Source organism: Triticum aestivum, chromosome 3A (assembly GCF_018294505.1).
Source record: "Triticum aestivum cultivar Chinese Spring chromosome 3A, IWGSC CS RefSeq v2.1, whole genome shotgun sequence".
Classification (NCBI taxonomy): domain Eukaryota; kingdom Viridiplantae; phylum Streptophyta; class Magnoliopsida; order Poales; family Poaceae; genus Triticum; species Triticum aestivum.
In genome coordinates, this window is record NC_057800.1 from 540,956,722 (window position 1) to 540,976,719 (window position 19,998).

The window sequence follows — 19,998 nt, forward strand, 5'->3', positions numbered from 1 at the left end:
GGAGCCAAGGTTCGTTTTGTGAAACTTGCGGATAACTTCACTTCCAATGTTGCAGCGCCAACGCAACAGGAAATTCCTCAGGCTGAAGCATCTGCTCAGCCTACTGAAGAAAATGCCAGCACCGCTGATGACAATCAGGTTGCTGAAGAAAACGTGAGTTCCAGGGATGATGACTACATTCTAGCCGCTGAAGAAATTGCCAGGGCACCCACTAGTGGTGCGCCTGAAGAAAATGAAGAAAATCAACCAGATTCCTGAGTTGCTCCTGTGCCAACTTCAACTCCAATCCTTCCATCTGCATCAGATGTGAAGAAGACCAAGGCTGCAGAGCATGCTGCAGTGAAGAAAAGGAAAGTATCAGCTGCTTCAGATTCTTAAGCTCCAAAGAAAATGAAGCCTATGACAAGTTCATTTGCAAATCCCATTGATGTTGTTCCCATCTCAACCAGGCCATCAAAGGACCTTGTTCCTTTTGATGAAGAATATGTGATCCCCAGCGGATCAGATGAAGAAACTCCTTCTGCTGCTTCGTCAGAGCAGATTGATGAAGAAATTGAAGTGGATGCGATCCCTTCAACACCTGTCATCTCCTCGCCCATGCCTCAGTTCACAACTAAAGAGGCTGGCATTGAAGAAATGGAAGATGAAGATGTGGACGTTGGCTACTCCACACCCGTAATCAGTGATGAATTATGGGAAAGTCAGCATCCAAACTCTCCAATGTTCACACCGCTGCAGCAAATACCTCAGTCGCCTGCACCAACTGTTCAAATGGGCTCTGAAGAAACTCACCCCACTTCATCTGTGCATGAGGAAATTCCAGCCACTCGTGCTGAAGAAAATGTTGTTGCCGAACATTTGAAGACGCAGACTGCCACTGAAGAGGAACCAGAAATTCCTCCACCTGAAGAACCTGCGATTGAGATTCCTGAGGTCGTGATACAACTCACTGACACTCCTCTACCGAAGCCAAAGGATCCATTCTCACGCAAGCAAAAGTTCAAGGCTGATGATTTCTTCGGCGAGCATGTATTCTTCGAAGATTACAACCCATATAACTCTGCTCGCATTACGAAGAGGCATTTCTGGACTGCTAGTCAAGCCAATTTCTATTCCTCAGTGCTATTCAACAAGGAGAAAATCTTATACCATGAGCATATTCCTCACATGGATATGGAATCTCTGTCGTGCTTCGCACCAGTCCTCAGTGTTCTTCACGATGCTGGACTGCTAAACTTTTGCTCTGACATCTGCGATTGGAATGAAGAACTGATTCTTCAATTCTATGCAACGCTGCACATCACCGGAGATACTGAAGATGTGAATTCATGGGTGCTGGACTGGATGTCTGAAAACACTCACTACACTGCACCAGCCTCTGAATTGCTTCGTGCTCTACCACTCAGTCCTCCCCTTGAAGAAGCTCGCTACATCTATAGTGAACTTGAGCTCACACATCATTACATGCAGGTGCTGATGAAACCTTTGAAGCCAGGTCAAGCACCAAGAACCAAATTCCTCGTGAAGGAATTGTTGTACGTGCCCAGAACTATCTATCGTATTCTTACGAGGACAATTAGTCCTATCAAAGGCCATGACTCATCTGATGAGGAAATTGTTGGCATCATGAAGAATCTGGTATTCAACATCATTCATGGCATTCCTGTCAATTATCACGATTTCTTCATGAGGACTATGGCAAATGTTGCATTGTCTCTGTTTGAGCCGAAGCCTTATGCACCTTGGATTATGAGATTCCTCGAGACAAGGTCTTCACTCAACTACAAAGCTGATTTCCAGAATCACCTCAGCTACTTGCCCCCAATTGAAGTCCTCAAGCAGACATATTCCTTAGTTGATGGAAAGGGCAAGGCACCAGCTGTAATAGATGAAGGCATTCGTCCATTGAATGGTCAGTTTCGCAAAGCTGCATCTTATTCCACCAATGATGACTCTGCCACACATGACTCTGCCAATGCACCCAAGTCCACTCCTCAAGCCACTGCTCCGTGCGTGATGACTGACCGTGAACTTCTGCTTAGTCTTCACCAGAAGGTGGATCGAAATCACAAATGGGTTAAGCGTCAGTTTGGTTCACTTCTTCACAACATGACTGCCACACACAATGCAGTGAAGAAAAACCATTACTACCTCCATCAAGTCTTCGGTCGCACCTGGGAAATCCTGTCACATCTATATGGTGAAGAAGATCTGAAGAAAATGGGTCTCAATGAAGATTTTGACTAGTCTGCACCTCCACCGAAGAAATTCAAGAAGGTCAAGGTTCCTTCTCTGGTGGCCAGCTCATATTCTTCATCGCGTGACACTGATGAAAATGAAGACTTGGACGACACTGCGGCAGGCCCTACTACAACAAACGACCCCAACAACGCTGGCGCTCCTTCATCAACTTGATATTCTTCAGGGGCGTTAGTCCTCATATTCGATCCTTTTGGTCATTTGATGACAAAGGGGGAGAATTTTGAGTTAGTCTTCAAGCGGGTCTTTCTATATGGGCGTTTTTTTGTTAAGTTACAACTCTCGTTCTTCTGAGACTTTATTGGATCGAGTTGTAAACTTAAACCCGATGGTGCTCTGATACTCTTGATACGTTTTTCTGCATGCTTATTCCTCGTTAATATTATTGCACGCATGCTGAATTACATCAGTCACCATATTTCATCATGCATTTCAAATTCTTCACTGTTATATGTCAAATGCGTGTATGAATTACAAGATATAGGGGGAGATCTCCATGATTCAACTCTTCAAGTGTGCATTGCTTCAAAAGCAAATTCCTCACTATGCACATCTTCAGGGGGAGTTCTTCTATATCTTGCAATCAAATTCCTCAATATCAGTATTTACACTTCATATGTTTATCCCCGTTGAAAACTTAACCTATATTGTCATCAATCACCAAAAAGGGGGAGATTGTAAGTGCATCTAGTGCCCCTTAGTGATTTTGGTGTATTGAAGACTTATAGGTTAAGGACTAATGCGTTTGTGAGTGTACACAGGTCTATAAGTCTATGAGGAGTTTGATATTTACAGAGAAAGTCGACCCCTAAAAATGAAGTTCTTCGACTGAAGACTTTGGATCTCTGAAGACTTTCTGAAGACTTTGAAAGTGAAGAAATTGGTGTGACCTTGAAGACTTGGTATTCATTTGAGGAACATGAAGCGTGAAGACTTTTGTTTTCGTAGTTTCATTTTCTCTTTCTTGAGTCATAGGAAACACCGTACTGTTAAAGGGGGTCGAGGAAATACTAAGGAAAAATTTCCATGTGATGCTCAACTCAAAATCCTACACCTACCAATCCCTTCGAGTGAAGCCATTGGAAATCTCATACAGTTCAGTCAATTTCTTCAGTGACAGAGACGAAGTTCTTCTGGTCTCTGAGGAATTTGTCCTGACTGAGGAGTTAGGAATTCGCCAGTGCGGATTGCCTACACAGTGAGGAACATGATAGCCCTGAGGATTTTGCTACTCAAAATTCCGACCGTTGCTGTGCTATGCGCCAGCTGTCCCAAAATATCTATCCACCTAACGGTCATATCATTGAAGGGCATTTATGTCTTATCATGTCGGGCTGCTCCCTAGGCTATAAATAGCCGCCCCCTACAACCACTAGTTGGTTGGCTGCTCCGAGAGAAACTGACACTTGTCATTTGAGAGCAACCCATCCTCCGAGGACTTTGAGCGAAAATCATCAAGTGAGGAAAAACCCAAAACCCAAACACCTACAAACCCCAAGTGATTGAGCATCACTGAAGAGATTGATCCTGCGTGGATCCGACGCTTGTTACCTTTGAAGACTGTGCTTCTTCCAGACGGTTAGGCGTCATGGTCTAGAGCATCCAAGAGGAATTGTGGATCGCCGAGTGACCAAGTTTGTGAAGGTTTGGAAGTCACCTGAAGACTTACCATGAGTGATTGGACGAGGTCTGTGTGACCTTAGTTCAAGGAGAATACGGTGAGGACTGGGTGTCCTGAGCTGCGTGTTCAGGACTGGGTGTCCGGGACTGTGTGTCCTCGAGTTTAAATACTCAGCCGCTCCAACCAGACGTACAACTGAGGTAGCAGTTGGAACTAGTCTACCAAATCATTGTCTTCACCAGGCTTACTGGTTCCATTTCCTCAACTCTTTCATTTCCTCATAATTGAGTTGTGTACTTGTTCATATCTGTGTTTGAAGACTTTGACTGAAGACTTTCTCAATTTCCTCAGTTCAATTTCTTCAGTCTGTTTGTCTTCATCATGTGTTATCCTGTGCTTACGCTTCCTGTACTCTGTGCCTGTCTTCATTTCATCATGATGACTATGCTTGTATTCTGTTATGTTTACTTTTGAGTACTTATTCCACTGCCAGTAGTTCTTCGCTAAGGAATTTCCTCACCGGCAAATTCCTCAGTGAAGAATTTCATAAAAATCGCCTATTCACCCCCCTCTAGTCGATATAACGCACTTTCATTAATACTCTAGATGCATGGTGGATGGCGGTCGATGTGTGGAGTAATAGTAGTAGATGTAGAATCATTTCGGTCTACTTGTCTCGAACGTGATGCCTATATACATGATCACTGCCTTGGATATCGTCATAATTATTTGCTTTTCTATCAATTTCCCAACAGTAATTTGTTTACCCACCGTATGCTATTTTCAAGAGAGAAGCCTCTAGTGAAAGCTATGGCTCCTCGGGTCTACTTTTTATCATATACTAAAACTGAAAATACCTTGTTGCACTTTTTTCCTTTATTTATTTTATTTTTTATTTTTGTTCAGTCTATCTATCTATCACCATACAATTTAGTCTTGTAAGTAACCGCCGAGGGATTGACAACCCCTTGTTCGCGTTGGGTGCAAGGATTTGTTATCCAATGCCAGTTGCTATTTTCTGCTTGTTTTTTACTTTGCAGAATATCCATATCAAACGGAGTCCAAACGCAGCGAAACTTTTCGGAGATTGTTTTGGACCAAAAGACAACTTGGGAGCCAAGAAAGCACCAGAGGGGACCCTCGTGGGGCCTAGAAGACACCAAGGCGCGGCGGGAGGCCCAGACGCACCCTGATGGGTTGTGGGGCCCATGGGGGTCTCCTCCACCGCCTATCGGCTCTATAAATATCCAAATATTTTAGAAACGCTAGCGGAATCGACGAAACACAATTCCAGCTGCCGCAAGTTCCAAAACCATGAGATCCAATCTAGAGTCCTAGTTCGGCACTCTGTCGGAGGGGAACACGATCACAAAGGGGTTCATTATCCTCATTGGTGCTCCTCCGATGATGTGTGAGTAGTTCACCATAGACCTACGGGTCCGTAGGCAGTAGCTAGATGTCTTCTTCTCTCTTTTTGATTCTCAATACAATGGTCTCTTGGAGATCTATTTGATGTAATGACTTTTTGCGGTGTGTTGGTTGGGATCCGATGAAGTTCGAGTTTATGACCGGATCTATATCCATGAATATTATTTGAGTATTCTTTGATCTCTTATATGCATGATTATTTATAGCCTCGTATTTCTTCTCCGAATCTTTGGTTTAGTTAGGCCGACTAGATCGATTTTTATTGCAACGAGAAGAGGTGCTTTGTGATGGGTTCGATCTTGCGGTGTCCTCACCCAGTGTCAGAAGGGGTAGCGAGGCATGTATGTATCATTTATATTAAGGATAAAAAGATGGGGCCGGTTCCTACATGAATAAGTCTTGTCTACATCATGTCATCATTCTTATTGCATTACTCCATTTCTCCATGAACTTAATACACTAGATGCATGCTGGCTAGCGGTCGATGTGTGGAGTAATAGTAGTAGATGCAGAATCATTTTGGTCTACTAATCTTGAACATGATGCATATATTCATAATCATTGCCTGGATATTGTCATAATTATTTGACCCTCTATCAATTGCCCAGCAGTAATTTCTTTACCCACTGTATGCTATTTTCTTGAGAGAAGCCATTAGTGAAATCTACGCCCCCCCCCCCTTGGGTTTATCTTTTATCATATTACTTTTAGATATATCTTTTATCATATTTATTTCAGATCTATATTTCCAAACACCCAAAAATACTTTACTGCACTTTTTCTTTAATTATTTCATTTCGTGTTTTACTCATATGTATTTATCCAATCTCATACAACACAATTTACCATTTTACAGTGGAGGGATTGACAACCCCTCTTACGTGTCGGGTTGCAAGTATTTGTTCTTTTGATGCAGGTACCGTTCACATAGTGTTGCTTGGTTCTCCTACTGGATTGATAACCTTAGTTTCATAACTGAGGGAAATACCTATCGTAGATGTACTGCATCATCCCTTCCTCTTTGGGGAAATACCGATGCAGTTTCAAGCCGCATCACTAACGAGGTGTTGCATGGTTCTCCTACCGGATTGATAACCTTGGTTCTTAACTGAGAGAAATACTTATCTCTACTATACTGCATCATTCTCTCCTCTTCGAGGAAACCCCAACGCAACTCACAAGTAGCACCCCTCCCTCTAGATGGGAGGAGAGTTTCCCCTCTGGTCCATGGCTGCCATGGCTCCCGGAGGGCAGGATCCCCTACAAGATTGGATCTCTCTCTCTAACTCTCTCCCTCCCTCCCTCTCTCTCTCTCTCTCTCTCTCTCTCTCTCTCTCTCTCTCTTATCTCCTGTTTCGCGTTCTTGTTTTCTAGCTGAAAATCGTTTCTTATATTCCTGAAGATCCGTAACTTCGATCGGGCTGAAATTTTAACACGATTTTCTCGATATAAGCTTCCTTGCGGTCAAAGAAGGACTCCAACCAACTTACGAGGTGGCCATAAGGGAACCCCGCGTGGCCTGTGGGGTGGTGGCGCCCTGATGCCTTGTGAAGGTTGTGAGCCTCCGTTTGCGTTGATTCCACCTCCCAAAAATCACATATATCCCAAAATAAATCTTCGTAAAATTTTATCGCGTTTGGACTTTGTTTGATATGGACTTTGTGCAAAATAAAAAACATTCAAAAAATAGAAATTGGCACTGGGCACTGGAACAATATGTTAGTCTACAAAATAATATAAAATGTTGCCAAAAGTATACGAAAGTTGTAGAATACTGGCATGAAACAATAAAAAATTATAGATACGACGGAGACGTATCACGAACCTCTAACTGGGCTTAAGCGGTAGTCTTAGATAGAGTATGTTGTTCCCCGGGATTATCACCTAGCTACGTTACATGTGTTTTATTACATAATAAATGCGTGCCCACAAGTGGTAACAGATGCTTTTAATTGTCTATGATAAATGACTAATAACACTAGGCTTCAATGATTAGTGAACGTCACCTCCATTGATGGTCCTGACTTCTGGCCTCCTCGGTAAACCGAGTGAAGGCGATTCGAGTGAGGGTATGCCTTGCACTGTGAATCGGGTGACCTTTGATTGAGTAAGGGAATTCTCTTTCCGGGTGCCCACACCAACTAACAAATCATTTTATTACTAGCATTGTCTTCAGCCAAAAAATATGGGCTCAAGTCTCATTGGGTCTTAACTGGACTTTATATCGTTGTGGGCCTACCCTGTGGGAGATAACCTCGTCAGTACCGGGCTTAAGGAAAACATAGGAGTAGAGTGACTAAAGTGGGTTCTTTCGAGGACTTTGGCTTGAAATGTTGTCTGTTTGAAGTTCATACCAAAATACCTTTGTTGTGCCCCTCTTTTCTATTTAAGCGAACGCCATCATGGCTAGCTGTATTAATTATAAAATAGTTACATTTTTCATGAGGCGTTGCATAACGAAATCAAGGGGCACATCGACTCAGGTACATGAACTCATAGAATAAAACACTTCTTAGCGAGCTCATGCGACACAACGTTCACGTCCCCCAGGCAATGATAAAAGTGCACTTCAACATTTACTTGACGCCATGGATGGATAACCTAATGACGAGGCCGTATGTGTTTAGCTGGCTTATATGGACTACAAGTGCATAAATTTGGGCTGAAACGTAACATCTGCTACATAGGTACAATCTACATCTACTAAAGTATGGTACAATTAATAGGGGAATGATATGTATCGCCTAGAGCCATCCATTAGCAATCGCTCATAGCCATCATGTAAATGGGCCAGGTTCAGCGTATAATAACAAGGTCTTGCTCAGATCTCACAGACGAATTTGTTTTCCCAAAAAAAACAATATCGGTTTCCTCGTGTACCTCACATACTTTTTTTAGATTTTGTTTCCTTGTTTGCGAATTTTAAAAATCTTCACTAATTCGAAAAATGGTTCATTAATTTCAAAAATAATCCTGAGTTACAAAACAAAAGTTCATGAATTTACAAAATGTCAAAGTTTGAGAAAATATTCATGAATTTGGAAAAAATATGCATAATTTTAAAAATATTCATGAATTTGGAAAAAATATGCATAATTTTAAAAATATTCAAGAATTTTAAATACATTCATAAATTTGAAACAATTCAAGAATTTGAAAAAATGTTCATGATATGAAAAACATTCACAAATTTTTAAAAAAAGTTCCCTAATTTTGAAATATTCAAAGATTTCACAAATGTCACACTCGTGGGCCACTGCCCATTATCCATGCTCCGTTGCTCCTTCGTTCGGCCGGCTCGCTTCGCTTTTTTAGGTCACCTTCTACTCGTACTGTTGTACTGTCTCAGGAAAACGAGTTCCCTTTTTTAAAATAAAAAAATTGAGTGGTTTAATACTACCTCAGGAAAATGATATTTCGGGTTTTCAAATAAAAAAGTTGTCTGACCTAAAAAATCACGAATTAGAAAATATGTTCATGAATCTGGAAATGGTTCATGATTCTGAAAAAAGAATACGCGGATTTGAAAAAAAAACTTCACAAATTAGAAAAGGTTTTTTTGAATCTGAAAATGTTTAGAAATTCAAAAAAGTTTACAATTTTTAAAAATATGCACACATTTAAAAAATGTTCATGAATTTTAAAAATAGTTTACAAATGTGAATCATAAATATAAAAAATTTCATGGATTTAAAAATCAAAAATTGAAAAAATGGAAAAGTAAGGCCAAATAAAAATTAATAAGCATGTCAAAAAACCCAGAAATGAAAAATAAAACCTACGAGAACTTCCCAAAACTGGTCTGGAAGCTCCAAAAGCTCGGGACGAGCTTCGGCCGAAACGTTAGATGGGCCGTCCTATTACAAAGGGCGTCCACTGTGTAAGAATTGCCCGCTATTTGGCGCGTTAAGCACCAAATAAGATTTGGCCTTCCTGACTGGTGATGACAGATGAGCTATTGCTAAAAAAGGACTAGTGAGTGATAAGCTATCGAAATGGGCGTAAACGGGCCGGCCCACCTACGTACGACTAGTGATGAGCTATCGAAATTTATCGCCTCGCTTATAGGACAGGGATGTTTGGTCTATGGGTGTATATACATCCTATATGGAAAAAATAGCAATTAAATGAAAAGTAAAAATATCTGAAAATATTTTTGAAATAAACTTGACCTTCTATTGTACTTGTAAAAAAATCCACAAAAAGTAAAACCCCCGTTGACTTCTTTTTGAAAAAAAATCGACCAATATAGATAGTGACCTATAATATCAAATATTTTTTCCCCTGAAGTCACTGCTGATTTTTTATTCGTGAAAATTTATGTACTAGTGCAAAAGAAAGTCAGGTTTATTCTGAAAAAACTTCTAATTTTTTTTGTCTTTTTTTTGCAATTTTTGTTCTCCATATAAACCGCAGGGTATTTCCCCTCGCTTATAGCCATTTGCAACAGTTGACATTGCCTCCCCACAAAAAAAATGACATTGCCTTCAAGGATGTTCTGGTTTTGAATTCTTTGAATTTTCTTTTATGGTTTTCAACGCGCTAAAAAATACATCGTTGGCGTTGTTTACGCGCCTTGCGTCACTTCACCATGCATATTGAGTTATTGACCGGTAAGCAGGGAGAATCTTATCAGTTTCATATGCAAAATGATAAAATGCCTACATACTACTCTTCCCCATAACAACCGACGAAAACAACTTGTGTAGATATATTATTGATTTGCGCCTAGAAATGTCGTTGCTAGGATTAAAGAGGAGACCTTACTTTGGAGCATTGCGGAAGCAAGGCAGTTGAATAACATAATGCCGCGAGAGTGATTGTTGTAATTTGGCCTTTGACCTTAACCTCTAAAACTTCTCTCTTAATCAATGAAAATGGCAAATCTTTTGCCTAGTTTCAAAAAAAAAAAAAGACTAGGGAGCAGTGGTCTTTTCGACACAGACTTAAGAGCCAGCTGACGAAAAAGGCACATCGTGAAACAGTACACTCCTTTTGGCTAAACATGGAGGAATTCAGACGTACTGTACTTTAGAGATATAGATAAATCGAAACAATTCAGACCATTCATGACTTGTTTTACATCCAGAACTCGACTCTTCTTACGTTTCTAGTACGACAATATGGATGCTATGCAAAAGACTAGTTAAAAACGTTTACATCGTAGCCAACTCTGCGGAAGCTCGACTGATTAGCAACTGGTTTGCTGCACAGGGTTAAAGAAGCCAGGAAAAGGTTAGGCGCACGACGAGGAGGATTACGTGCGCAGATTAGCAGCAGTGTCATGTCATATAACCGAAGTTAGTACTACTTAGTAGGTAATAGGCTCGTAGAGCTGGTCTTTTGAGATCGGTTTGGTGGCCACTTTTACCACCTGGAAGCAGTTGAGCCCCTCCAGCTTTTGGCCAAAAGGCCATCCGGGCACATGATCTCCAATTCGAGCGAGAATTGACACCAAAAGGCGACCACAACAAGGGAGGGAGGGAGAGAGAGAAGGATTGGACTTGCGTGTGAGCCTGTGCTTAATGGAAGATCACCATGATGCTGCCTGTGGTCCACGGCTTGGCGTACATAAACAAGGGTTTTGGCCCACACAAAGCCTAGATCAACAGTAGTGCCACTGTACTCTTTTTTGCCCACACGGCCCGCACACACACACACACACACACACACACACACACACACACACACACACACACACACACACACACACACACACACTCAAAACGCCAGCCTTCTCCTCCGCTCCCACCTATAGCAATGCCCGATCACACGCACACACCTATAGTCCTATACTCGCACATGCACACCGGCGAGCTTTGAAAGTTGGCAAGATCGCTAAATCCTCTTTGATCAGCCTCGAGATCTCTAGCGAGCGATTAGGTCGACACCTCCACGTTCTGGTGCATGTCGTGGGCGCGAGCCGGGGAGGGTATAGTGGTGGTGCAGTACAACCAAAAGAAAAGGCGCCTACTGTTGGCGTTAAACATCTCATCTGGTGGCACCCCTTCAAAGGAGCTCAGGGACAAGATGCACGATTTATATTGTTCATGAGCTTTGGCATATGCTTAAAGGTCTCTTTCACCTACAATAACATCAACCTCTACCACGCCACGCCACGCCACTTGACATTACAAATCCGGACGCCACGGACTCCACAAAAAAGCTTGGGTACACACACATGGAGCCAGCTAAGTTAACCGAGGTCGTTAATTATGAAATCGCATGTGTTGCCCATGCATGCATCCATGCATGCATGGTGCTACTGAATTCCATGTAGTGTGATGCAAGCAAGGCGGTAATTTACCTCCCCGTCCCAGAGTTATTTGGTGGATATTAACAAGAAGAAATCATTTTCTTCATGCTGTGGGTGACGCAATAGGTCTAGTTTTGCTGGTGATGCTGCTCAGGTTTTCGCCCCATAGCATCCGTTTCGACGGTGAGCGGATGTAGTGGGTTTACTGGCAGTGTGCTTGAACTTGCTTTTCCTATTATAATTGTGTGATCATTCTGCGAATGCTGAAGCAATGATTCTGCGAGATTTATGGATATACAAGCATATAGAATGGCATGGGGCTGGGGGCTAGCTAGCGGCGCGCTCCCCAGTCGACGGCGTGGTACGGCTGAATTTTTGGAGGGGCTAAACAAGTGCTCATTATGCGCCCCGTTAAGGCTACAGCCTAGCTTTGAAATCTGCTACTACCTCCGTTTCAGTTTACAAGTCCTACGCGTAAACCTAGATTGACAATTTTATCGCCCTAATATGAACTATATAACACAAAAATTATATCTTTTAAAAGTAGAAACTCCGAAGTTTATGTTGGTATATTTTTTCTAATATATGACTTGTATTAGGTTAGTCAAATTGACGACTTAAGGGTACGCGCACGCCCTGTAAACTGAGAGAGAGGTAGTAGGAAAATCCCGAGCCGCATTCTCATGGGGAAGGCCCATTAAACAAGCGGGAGCGCGTGGGAGATGGTTGAAAGATAATCTTGCGCCTAGTGGACATCTATCCCCAGCAACATAAATAAAACAGACGGGCTCGGCTTAGGCTGAGCCCAGCAGCTGCAGCAGGACTGGGACTGGTAGTAGTGGAGGGTGCCTTTAATTTATTTGCCCATGTGTGTGTGTCCATCAAATCAAATACCCCAGCAGTGCGGCTACTAGTGCATTGGACAGTGATGATTCAGCATCATATATACTCCTTAATTTACGTTGTAGATTAATTAACTAATCCATGAGAAATCATCATGCAACGTATCATACTATACTACTAGTAAGTGATGAGCGGATTAAAGGGGAAGATTCATCATGTATAAAGGACACGTGTTGACTGTAGATTGTTTGCTCCTCGTAGCTACCAAAGATATGATGCGTTCAACCGTCCACGTGTACGCCGCTGATTCGCGGGAGGAGCAAATAAGGCATCCCTAGATAAGGGAGTGAGTGAGGGAGTGGCCTAGGCCTTGCTCCCGTTGGATGGAAGGAGAGAAAGGAGGAGAAGGAACACAACAAATTGTACGTGCCCATCTTTACGTCAAATATATCCATAACGCCAAGGCACTAGTAGCCAACATAGCTACTAGCAGCGAACCATAACCCATGCCCATACAGAGAACAGAGAAATCATTAAAGGAAAAAAGCAAGGCCCTCCTAACGCATCATAGGCTCCATTAGATTAGATCTCTGGTTTATCCATCCTCACTACTACTACCCTAATCTCCCTCCTTGGTCTTTGTTAGGCTCCATTAGTCTTTAGCAGTGGTTGCGACGGTGGTTGGGTGGCGAGTATGCGTCCGCCCGCCCATGGCACCACATCCACGGCTTAAAGCTCTCCCTCGGTGTGTGCTAGTGGAGGGGGGATGGGGCCTTGCCGGCAATCATTGGTCTACTCATTGATTACTTGCGCTCAGAACTTTCGTGCACTCATCATGATCAGAACAACATGCACGCACTCCGAGCTCGCCGCTCTGCTCTGCGAGCTTTCTCTCGCTTCCGTCTCCGAGGACAAAAGGCCGAGTGAAATATGGAATGTAGGCCGCTGCACGGAGTTCTAAAATTCTCTTTACAAATCCGCGCCAATATCAGTGGCCCACTTGGAGGACTACTTTTCTGGAAAAATAGAAGGAAAAACAGTTTTAATGGAGTTCTTACTAGTAGCAAGTGTGAGCATAGCAAGTGTGGGAGAAAAGGTAGGGGGTGATGCGTCCATGATCCATCCATCCAGGGACGGATTCAAGGGGGGACGAGGGGGGGCGAGACCCCCCCTAACGATCGTGCCGCACCTTAATAGCGATCAGTTGGTCGCTAATTTTGTTGGCTACGCAAGTGTACGTGGCTTGCTTCGCCCCCCCTGTGTGATTTGTGCTTCCCATAGCCAGCGAGGGCCCATGTAATGGTGATCAGTTGATTGCAGCCTAAAGGCCCAAATCCCAGAAAAATAAAAAGGAAACATAGCCCATCATGAAAGCGAAGGGGCCAGGCTACGAAGCAGTACCCACTAATCCCTTCGATTCCAACCTAAAAGAACTGCTCCAGAGATCGCGCCGGCCGTCGGCCGCCTGCTAGATCTTCTGTCTAATCTATCCATCCAGAAGGGAAGGCGACATGAAAGTGTCATTGTGTCGATCCAGCAGCTCATTCTGTCCGGCCGGCCTCATGGATGGATGAGCTACCTAACGAGGAAACAAGGTTTAGTTTTTATTTCCAGCATTAGATTTGGTTGTGTCTTTCAAACCATAAAAGGAGCGATTCTAGAATTAGAGATATTAACAGCTTGCTCACATGATTTGACCCTGAATTCCCAATATCGCGGCCGCTTGTGGCGATCAGCCACATGGATCGTTGTATCTTTTCTCCACCCAAACTTGATTGCGGCCGCTCATCTCAGTTGACAGCATTAGATCGTTTCTCTAGGTATAACCATAGTATTAATCAGACTGGTATTAATATATACTTTTTGACATCAACGTATTATTGATCTGGCCTGATACGGTGATCCCTAATGCATTAGTTAGTAGCAATTCTGAAGTTGCAGTAACATGTGTTCTCGGTGATAGATATAGATCTAATTTAATATACTTATCTTTTATCTCTGTTTAGCTGTACTTCTCTACACAAAAAATAAATAGAAAGAAAATAACATATTGCTACTTTCAAGCCATCTGCTTCTTGTTCAAACTCTTTGTACTGAAAATCCAAATTCAACTTGCTAATCTTATGATCATATAGGTAATCATAGAGCTAATTTACATTGACAGTTGCAAAACATGTGCTATTTTTATACATTAATTAATACTTGTGCAACTGTTGCAAAGTATACATTTGACATTTTACGTGAGACTTGATATACATATTATTATGTGTGTGACAATTATCTCTTTTTGGGGTAAAATAAGACGGTTATCTCTTTTTGGGGTAAAAAAAGACAGTTATCTCTTTCGCCCCCCCTATGTTCAAATCCTGGCTCCGTCCCTGCATCCATCTGTTGGTGCGATTTGCACGTCTTTTCCTCTGGAAGGTGTTTGAACAAAATCGGGACGTGGATTGCGCTGCCTGTACCAGCTACAGCTACTGTAATTAGGAAATCGTAAAGAGAAAGATGCATGGTACTGTACGTACTAGCAAAAATTGTATCTTTTTTCTTCACAAAGGCATCATTCACCCTGTAAAGGGCGCAGGGGGGAGGGTGATGCTCGCTCTAAAGGAGGCGGGCCGGGGAAAGATGGGCAAAAAAATAAAAGAGGGCCGAGGCGCAAGCAGAGGGAATTAACAGGAGAGGAAGTAAACTAGAGAATCGAAAGGAAAAGATGAAAAGAAGAAGAAGAAGGAAAAAAGAAACCAACACCTTGTCTGATTACAAGTCATCCTCGGTGATGCTCTCCAGGTGCGGCCGCCACACGGCCACGCGCCCGCGCCGCCGGTCCCTGGCCGTCGACGCCTTCTCCTTCATGATCTCCGACAGGTACCTCTCGTTCGCCAGCAGCCGCTCCTTCTCGCCCCCCGCGCTCTGCAGGGACGCCGCTGCCGCGTTGTTGCCGCCGCCGCCGGCGGCCTCGGCGGACTCCTTCCTCCTCCGCCGCCTCCTCGCCGCGGGCGCAGGCGCGGCCGCGGGTGGAGCGGGCGCGGGCGCCTTGGGCTTGGCGGCGGGCTTGTCCGGCGCCGGGGCCATGACCGGCATGAGGAAGTAGATCTTGCCCTTCTGCAGCTCGGCATTGGGCGGCAGGATGACGGGCTTCTGCACGACGATACCGGCGCCGCCGTCGGCGGGGCAGGTGGAGGGCGGCTTCCGGAGGACGTGCTTGGGGTAGGCCTTCATGATCTCGCCGGCGAGCACGGGCCCGCTGATCTCCTCCACCCGGCCGTTGGAGTGCACGATGCGCACCACGTCCAGGGCGCCGCACGGCAGGATGCATGCGATGCAGCACCGGATGGTCTCCATGACTAGCTCTCACTCAACTGAGCCGATCGACGACCGGTCGGTCAGCCTCCACCCCTCTCCCGGACCGACCCTTGCTCTTCCGCTATCCCTATCTATCCCCGCCGCCCCCGGTCGGCCGCTACGCCGAGCTGGCGAGAGCTGCTAGCTCATAAGGCGGCCAGCTACGGTGGGAGGAGCTGGGTGATGTGCACGCTACACCGACGAGCGAGCGAGGGAGCTGGGGGAGAACCTCACCTGGTCTCGGGTCCTTTTGGTGCGGGCATGTTCGAGCTTTTTATATAGGGGTACCTTGGCAGGATCCTGGCCGGGCTCCGATACTATATAGACGACTCTGTATTTGTGTACAATGGCGTATGGGGCAACTGGTTGTGTTCTTTCTGCTGTGTCTGCGCGGCCTAGCTCCTGATCACTCTCTGATTCCTGCCACTCACCAGTCAACAGTGCTACGACTCACTTGCTGACTTAATTTGCAGAGCGAGTTTCAAGAAGAATTAGGATTGAGCGTGTCTCTACTCATTCTAGCTTTTTTACATTTCTCTTATCGTTTTGGCTTTTGGGAGGGGCCCCGTGCCTAAATCATTGCCACTCCTCAATCGTGTACTTTGGTTAAGGCTGGTTCTCATCTCATGGGCTCATCATGCCAATGCCATGCGAGAGTGGAAGGCTCTCTGTAAAAAATCAAGCTTGGTCCATCCAAACGATCGGGGTGCGCGCGTGTGGCACCGTAGTACATGCGGTGATTTCAATAGGCAAAGAAGGCACGTAGTACGTGCGGTGATTTGAGGGCTGGGCATGCATGGACCGCATGCCGCACGCTAGCTGCCGCCGTCACTGTTGGCATGATTGAAGGCCGCTTGATATGTTTCTCATTTAGAGACCCGTAGTGGACAAATGCGCATTCAATTAGGGGACAAATACCATCGGAGAAGGAACCGTGTCTCGCACCCATGCCAATACGCATCTCAACGAATTCAATTTAACCAAAAACGAAAGCTCTCGCTTGATCGCGTCTAACAGTTTTCTTTTTATACACCAGAGGGTTGACAAATGCCGCATGATGTGCCTTGTACATCCTTCGTCCTAAAATAAATGTCTCGATTTCAGTATAACCTTAATATAAAATTACATTAAAATTAAGACACTGACGGAGCACACAGTCCCCCCGGTTTCCCTCGCACTGACGGAGCTACGGGCGGAGGCGACCCGTCGCGTCCCCACGATGAGTATCTGCCCGAACCTCTCACATCATTACAGCGAGAGGAGCTTCGCCGTCGGAACATGGACGCGCTCCACACTCCTATTGTCGGAGAAACCCCCGAGGCCCGGGCCTTGGAGGACGCGTGCTTGGCTAACCTGGCCGAGCGCACTCGACTGGAGAATCTCCAGCGGACACTCGACGAGCAAGCGCGTCAGCGGGCTCCCGAGTCCAGTCGACGTCAGCAAGCTCCCAAGTCCAGTCGGCGTCAGCTCTTCCCGCCGCCGCAGGTATACCGAACCCCAGTTAAGAATTTGGCCGTTACGACCCGTATAGCAGAATCAATTCAGCCCTCCCAATCGGAGGCGGGCAGAGGCTTGTTGCAGATCAGAGCACTGCTCCGGGCGGCGGGAAAACAGAATTCTGCTGTCTCTCAGTCGCGGAACAGGATCCACAGTCGATCTGTCGCAACAGATACAGTCGAGTTGGCTCACAGCCCGAGGTCGCCCCCGAGGCGTGGGGGACGTGGTGACCGGCGTGACCAGTACAGGAGGAATGAGCAGTATGATCACCGATTCGACCGTGATGATCAACGTCGAGTGCCAACCCCTCCCCCGAGGAGTGGGTCATGTGCGCCTCGACGGCAAGACGACAGACGCCCTCATAGTGTCGGGCAGAGGATTCTAGTCGACCCCAGGGACCCAGGCTTTGACGCGAGGTCTGTCCTTGTTCAGGGCTTGGTTGACAGGAACAGGGCTCATTGGGAAGGCCAGAACAGAGATGCGCCCGCCAGCAGCAGAGCGCGTGTTTCAGGGCCAGAGTGTTTCAGTCGAGCCATCAGAGCCGCAGTGATTCCTTCCAATTTCAGGCTGGCGACTGGAATCAGCAAGTTCACCGGTGAATCTAAGCCTGACACCTGGCTCGAAGATTACTGAGTGGCTGTACAGATTGGCGGTGGCAATGATGAGGTGACCATGAAGCATTTGCCTCTCATGTTAGAGGGCTCGGCCAGAGCGTGGCTAAATCAGTTAGCACCCAGCAGCATTTACACCTGGGAAGACCTCTCCCGAGTGTTTATCACGACTTTTGAAGGAACATGCAAGCGACCTGCAGGCCTTACAGAGTTGCGGTCTTGCGTGCAGAAGCCGAATGAAACTCTGAGGGAATACATCCAGAGGTGGATCACGCTGCATCACTCGGTTGAGAATGTGCCAGACCATCAAGCAGTTTGTGCCTTCAAGGAAGGTGTTAAATACAGAGAATTGAATCTGAAGTTCGGTCGAACTGGAGAGATGTCTCTGAATCGGATGATGGAGATCGCCACCAAGTACGCTAATGGTGAAGACGAAGACCGACTCCGAAGCGGCAAGCTCAAAGCAGTTGCCCAAGAAACTGGAGGAAACTCCACTCGGAAATAGAAGCGGAAGGCCGAGCCAGCTGCTCCCGGGGAGGCCCTGGCCGTTGCACAGGGAAACTTCAAGGGGAAACCCAAGGGCACCTGGAAGCCCAAGAAGGTCAAAGATCAAGATGGAAATGATGTTTTGGATATGCCATGCCACATCCACACCAAGAAGGATGAAGAGGATAATTTTATTTACCCAAAGCATACCACTCGACAGTGCCGGCTCCTGATCCAACAGTTCCAAGGAAAGCAGTCCAAGGATAAGGAAAAAGAGTCGGACAGAGTCGAGGACAAAGAAGACAGTGACGATGGATACCCCCAGATCAATTCCACCCTGATGATTTTTGCTGATGTTGAGAGCAAGAGTCGACTGAAAGTCATTAACCGTGAGGTGAACATGGTTGCCCCGGCAACACCCAATTACCTGAAGTGGTCGCAGACTGCCATCACATTCGACCAGTCAGATCACCCGACGCACATTGCCACCCCTGGAAGGCAAGCTTTGGTGGTCGACCCAGTTGTCGAAGGCACTCGACTGACCAAAGTATTGATGGACGGCGGCAGTGGCCTGAACATACTGTACTCTGAGACTTTGAAAGGGATGGGCATTCCGATGTCCAGACTTAGTACCAGCAACATGAGTTTCCACGGAGTCATCCCTGGGAAGAAAGCCCAATCACTCGGCCAGATCGCTCTTGATGTGGTTTTCGGTGATTCAAAGAATTACCGCAAGGAAAATTTGACATTCAAGGTTGTGGACTTCCAAAGTGCTTATCACGCCATTTTGGGCAGGCCAGCTTACGCACGCTTCATGGCCCGACCATGTTACGTGTATCTCAAACTGAAGATGCCTGGCCTCAAAGGGGTAATCACTGTTACAGGCAATCGGAAGAAGGCAGAAGAGTGCTTTCAGAAAGGCTCAAAGATTGCAGATGCTCATATGGCAGTGGTCGAGCTGCAAGAGTACCAAAAGACTGCCGATCCAAGTGAATTGCTACAGGCCAAGAAGCCTGCTTTAGAGTCAGCTTTTCAGTCGACCGGTGAAACAAAGACGGCTCACATTCACCCGACCGACCCCGACGCCGCTCTGACTCACATCTCGACGACGCTCGACTCCAAATAGGGAGAAGCGCTCATCCAGTTCCTCCGTGAGAACTGGGACGTCTTCGCATGGAAGCCTTCTGACATGCCTGGAGTTCCCAGGGGGCTGGCTAAGCACCGTCTGCGAGTTGACCCGAAGTTCAAGCCTGTGAAAGAACATCTTCGACGGTCCACCGTCCAGGAGAGGAAAGCCATTGGCGAGGAGGTGGCTCGACTCTTAGCAGCGGAGTTCATCCGAGAGATTTACCACTCCGAGTGGCTCGCCAATGTCGTCATGGTCCCCAAAAAGGACAAGTCACTTCGCATGTGCATTGATTTCAAACATATCAATCGGGCCTGCCCGAAAGATCATTTCCCTCTCTCCCGCATCGACCAGATAGTAGACTCGACCGCGGGATGTGAGCGTTTGTCTTTTCTAGATGCTTATTCAGGGTACCATCAGATCCGTCTGTATGGACCTGACGAGATCAAAACGGCTTTCATCACCCTATTTGGGTGCTTCTGTTATGTCACCATGCCCTTCGGCCTCAAGAATGCTAGAGCCACGT

The 19,998-nt window shown here is 45.7% G+C and overlaps 1 protein-coding gene across 1 annotated transcript; it reads right to left on the minus strand.

Annotated features, from left to right (window-relative positions):
• Nucleotides 1-14,929: 14,929 nt before the first annotated feature.
• Nucleotides 14,930-16,053, minus strand: LOC123062105 (uncharacterized). Its single transcript, XM_044485449.1, has one exon. The coding sequence runs from the start codon at nt 15,750-15,752 to the stop codon at nt 15,168-15,170; it is 585 nt and encodes a 194-aa protein (XP_044341384.1). The 5' UTR covers nt 15,753-16,053; the 3' UTR covers nt 14,930-15,167.
• Nucleotides 16,054-19,998: the final 3,945 nt, after the last annotated feature.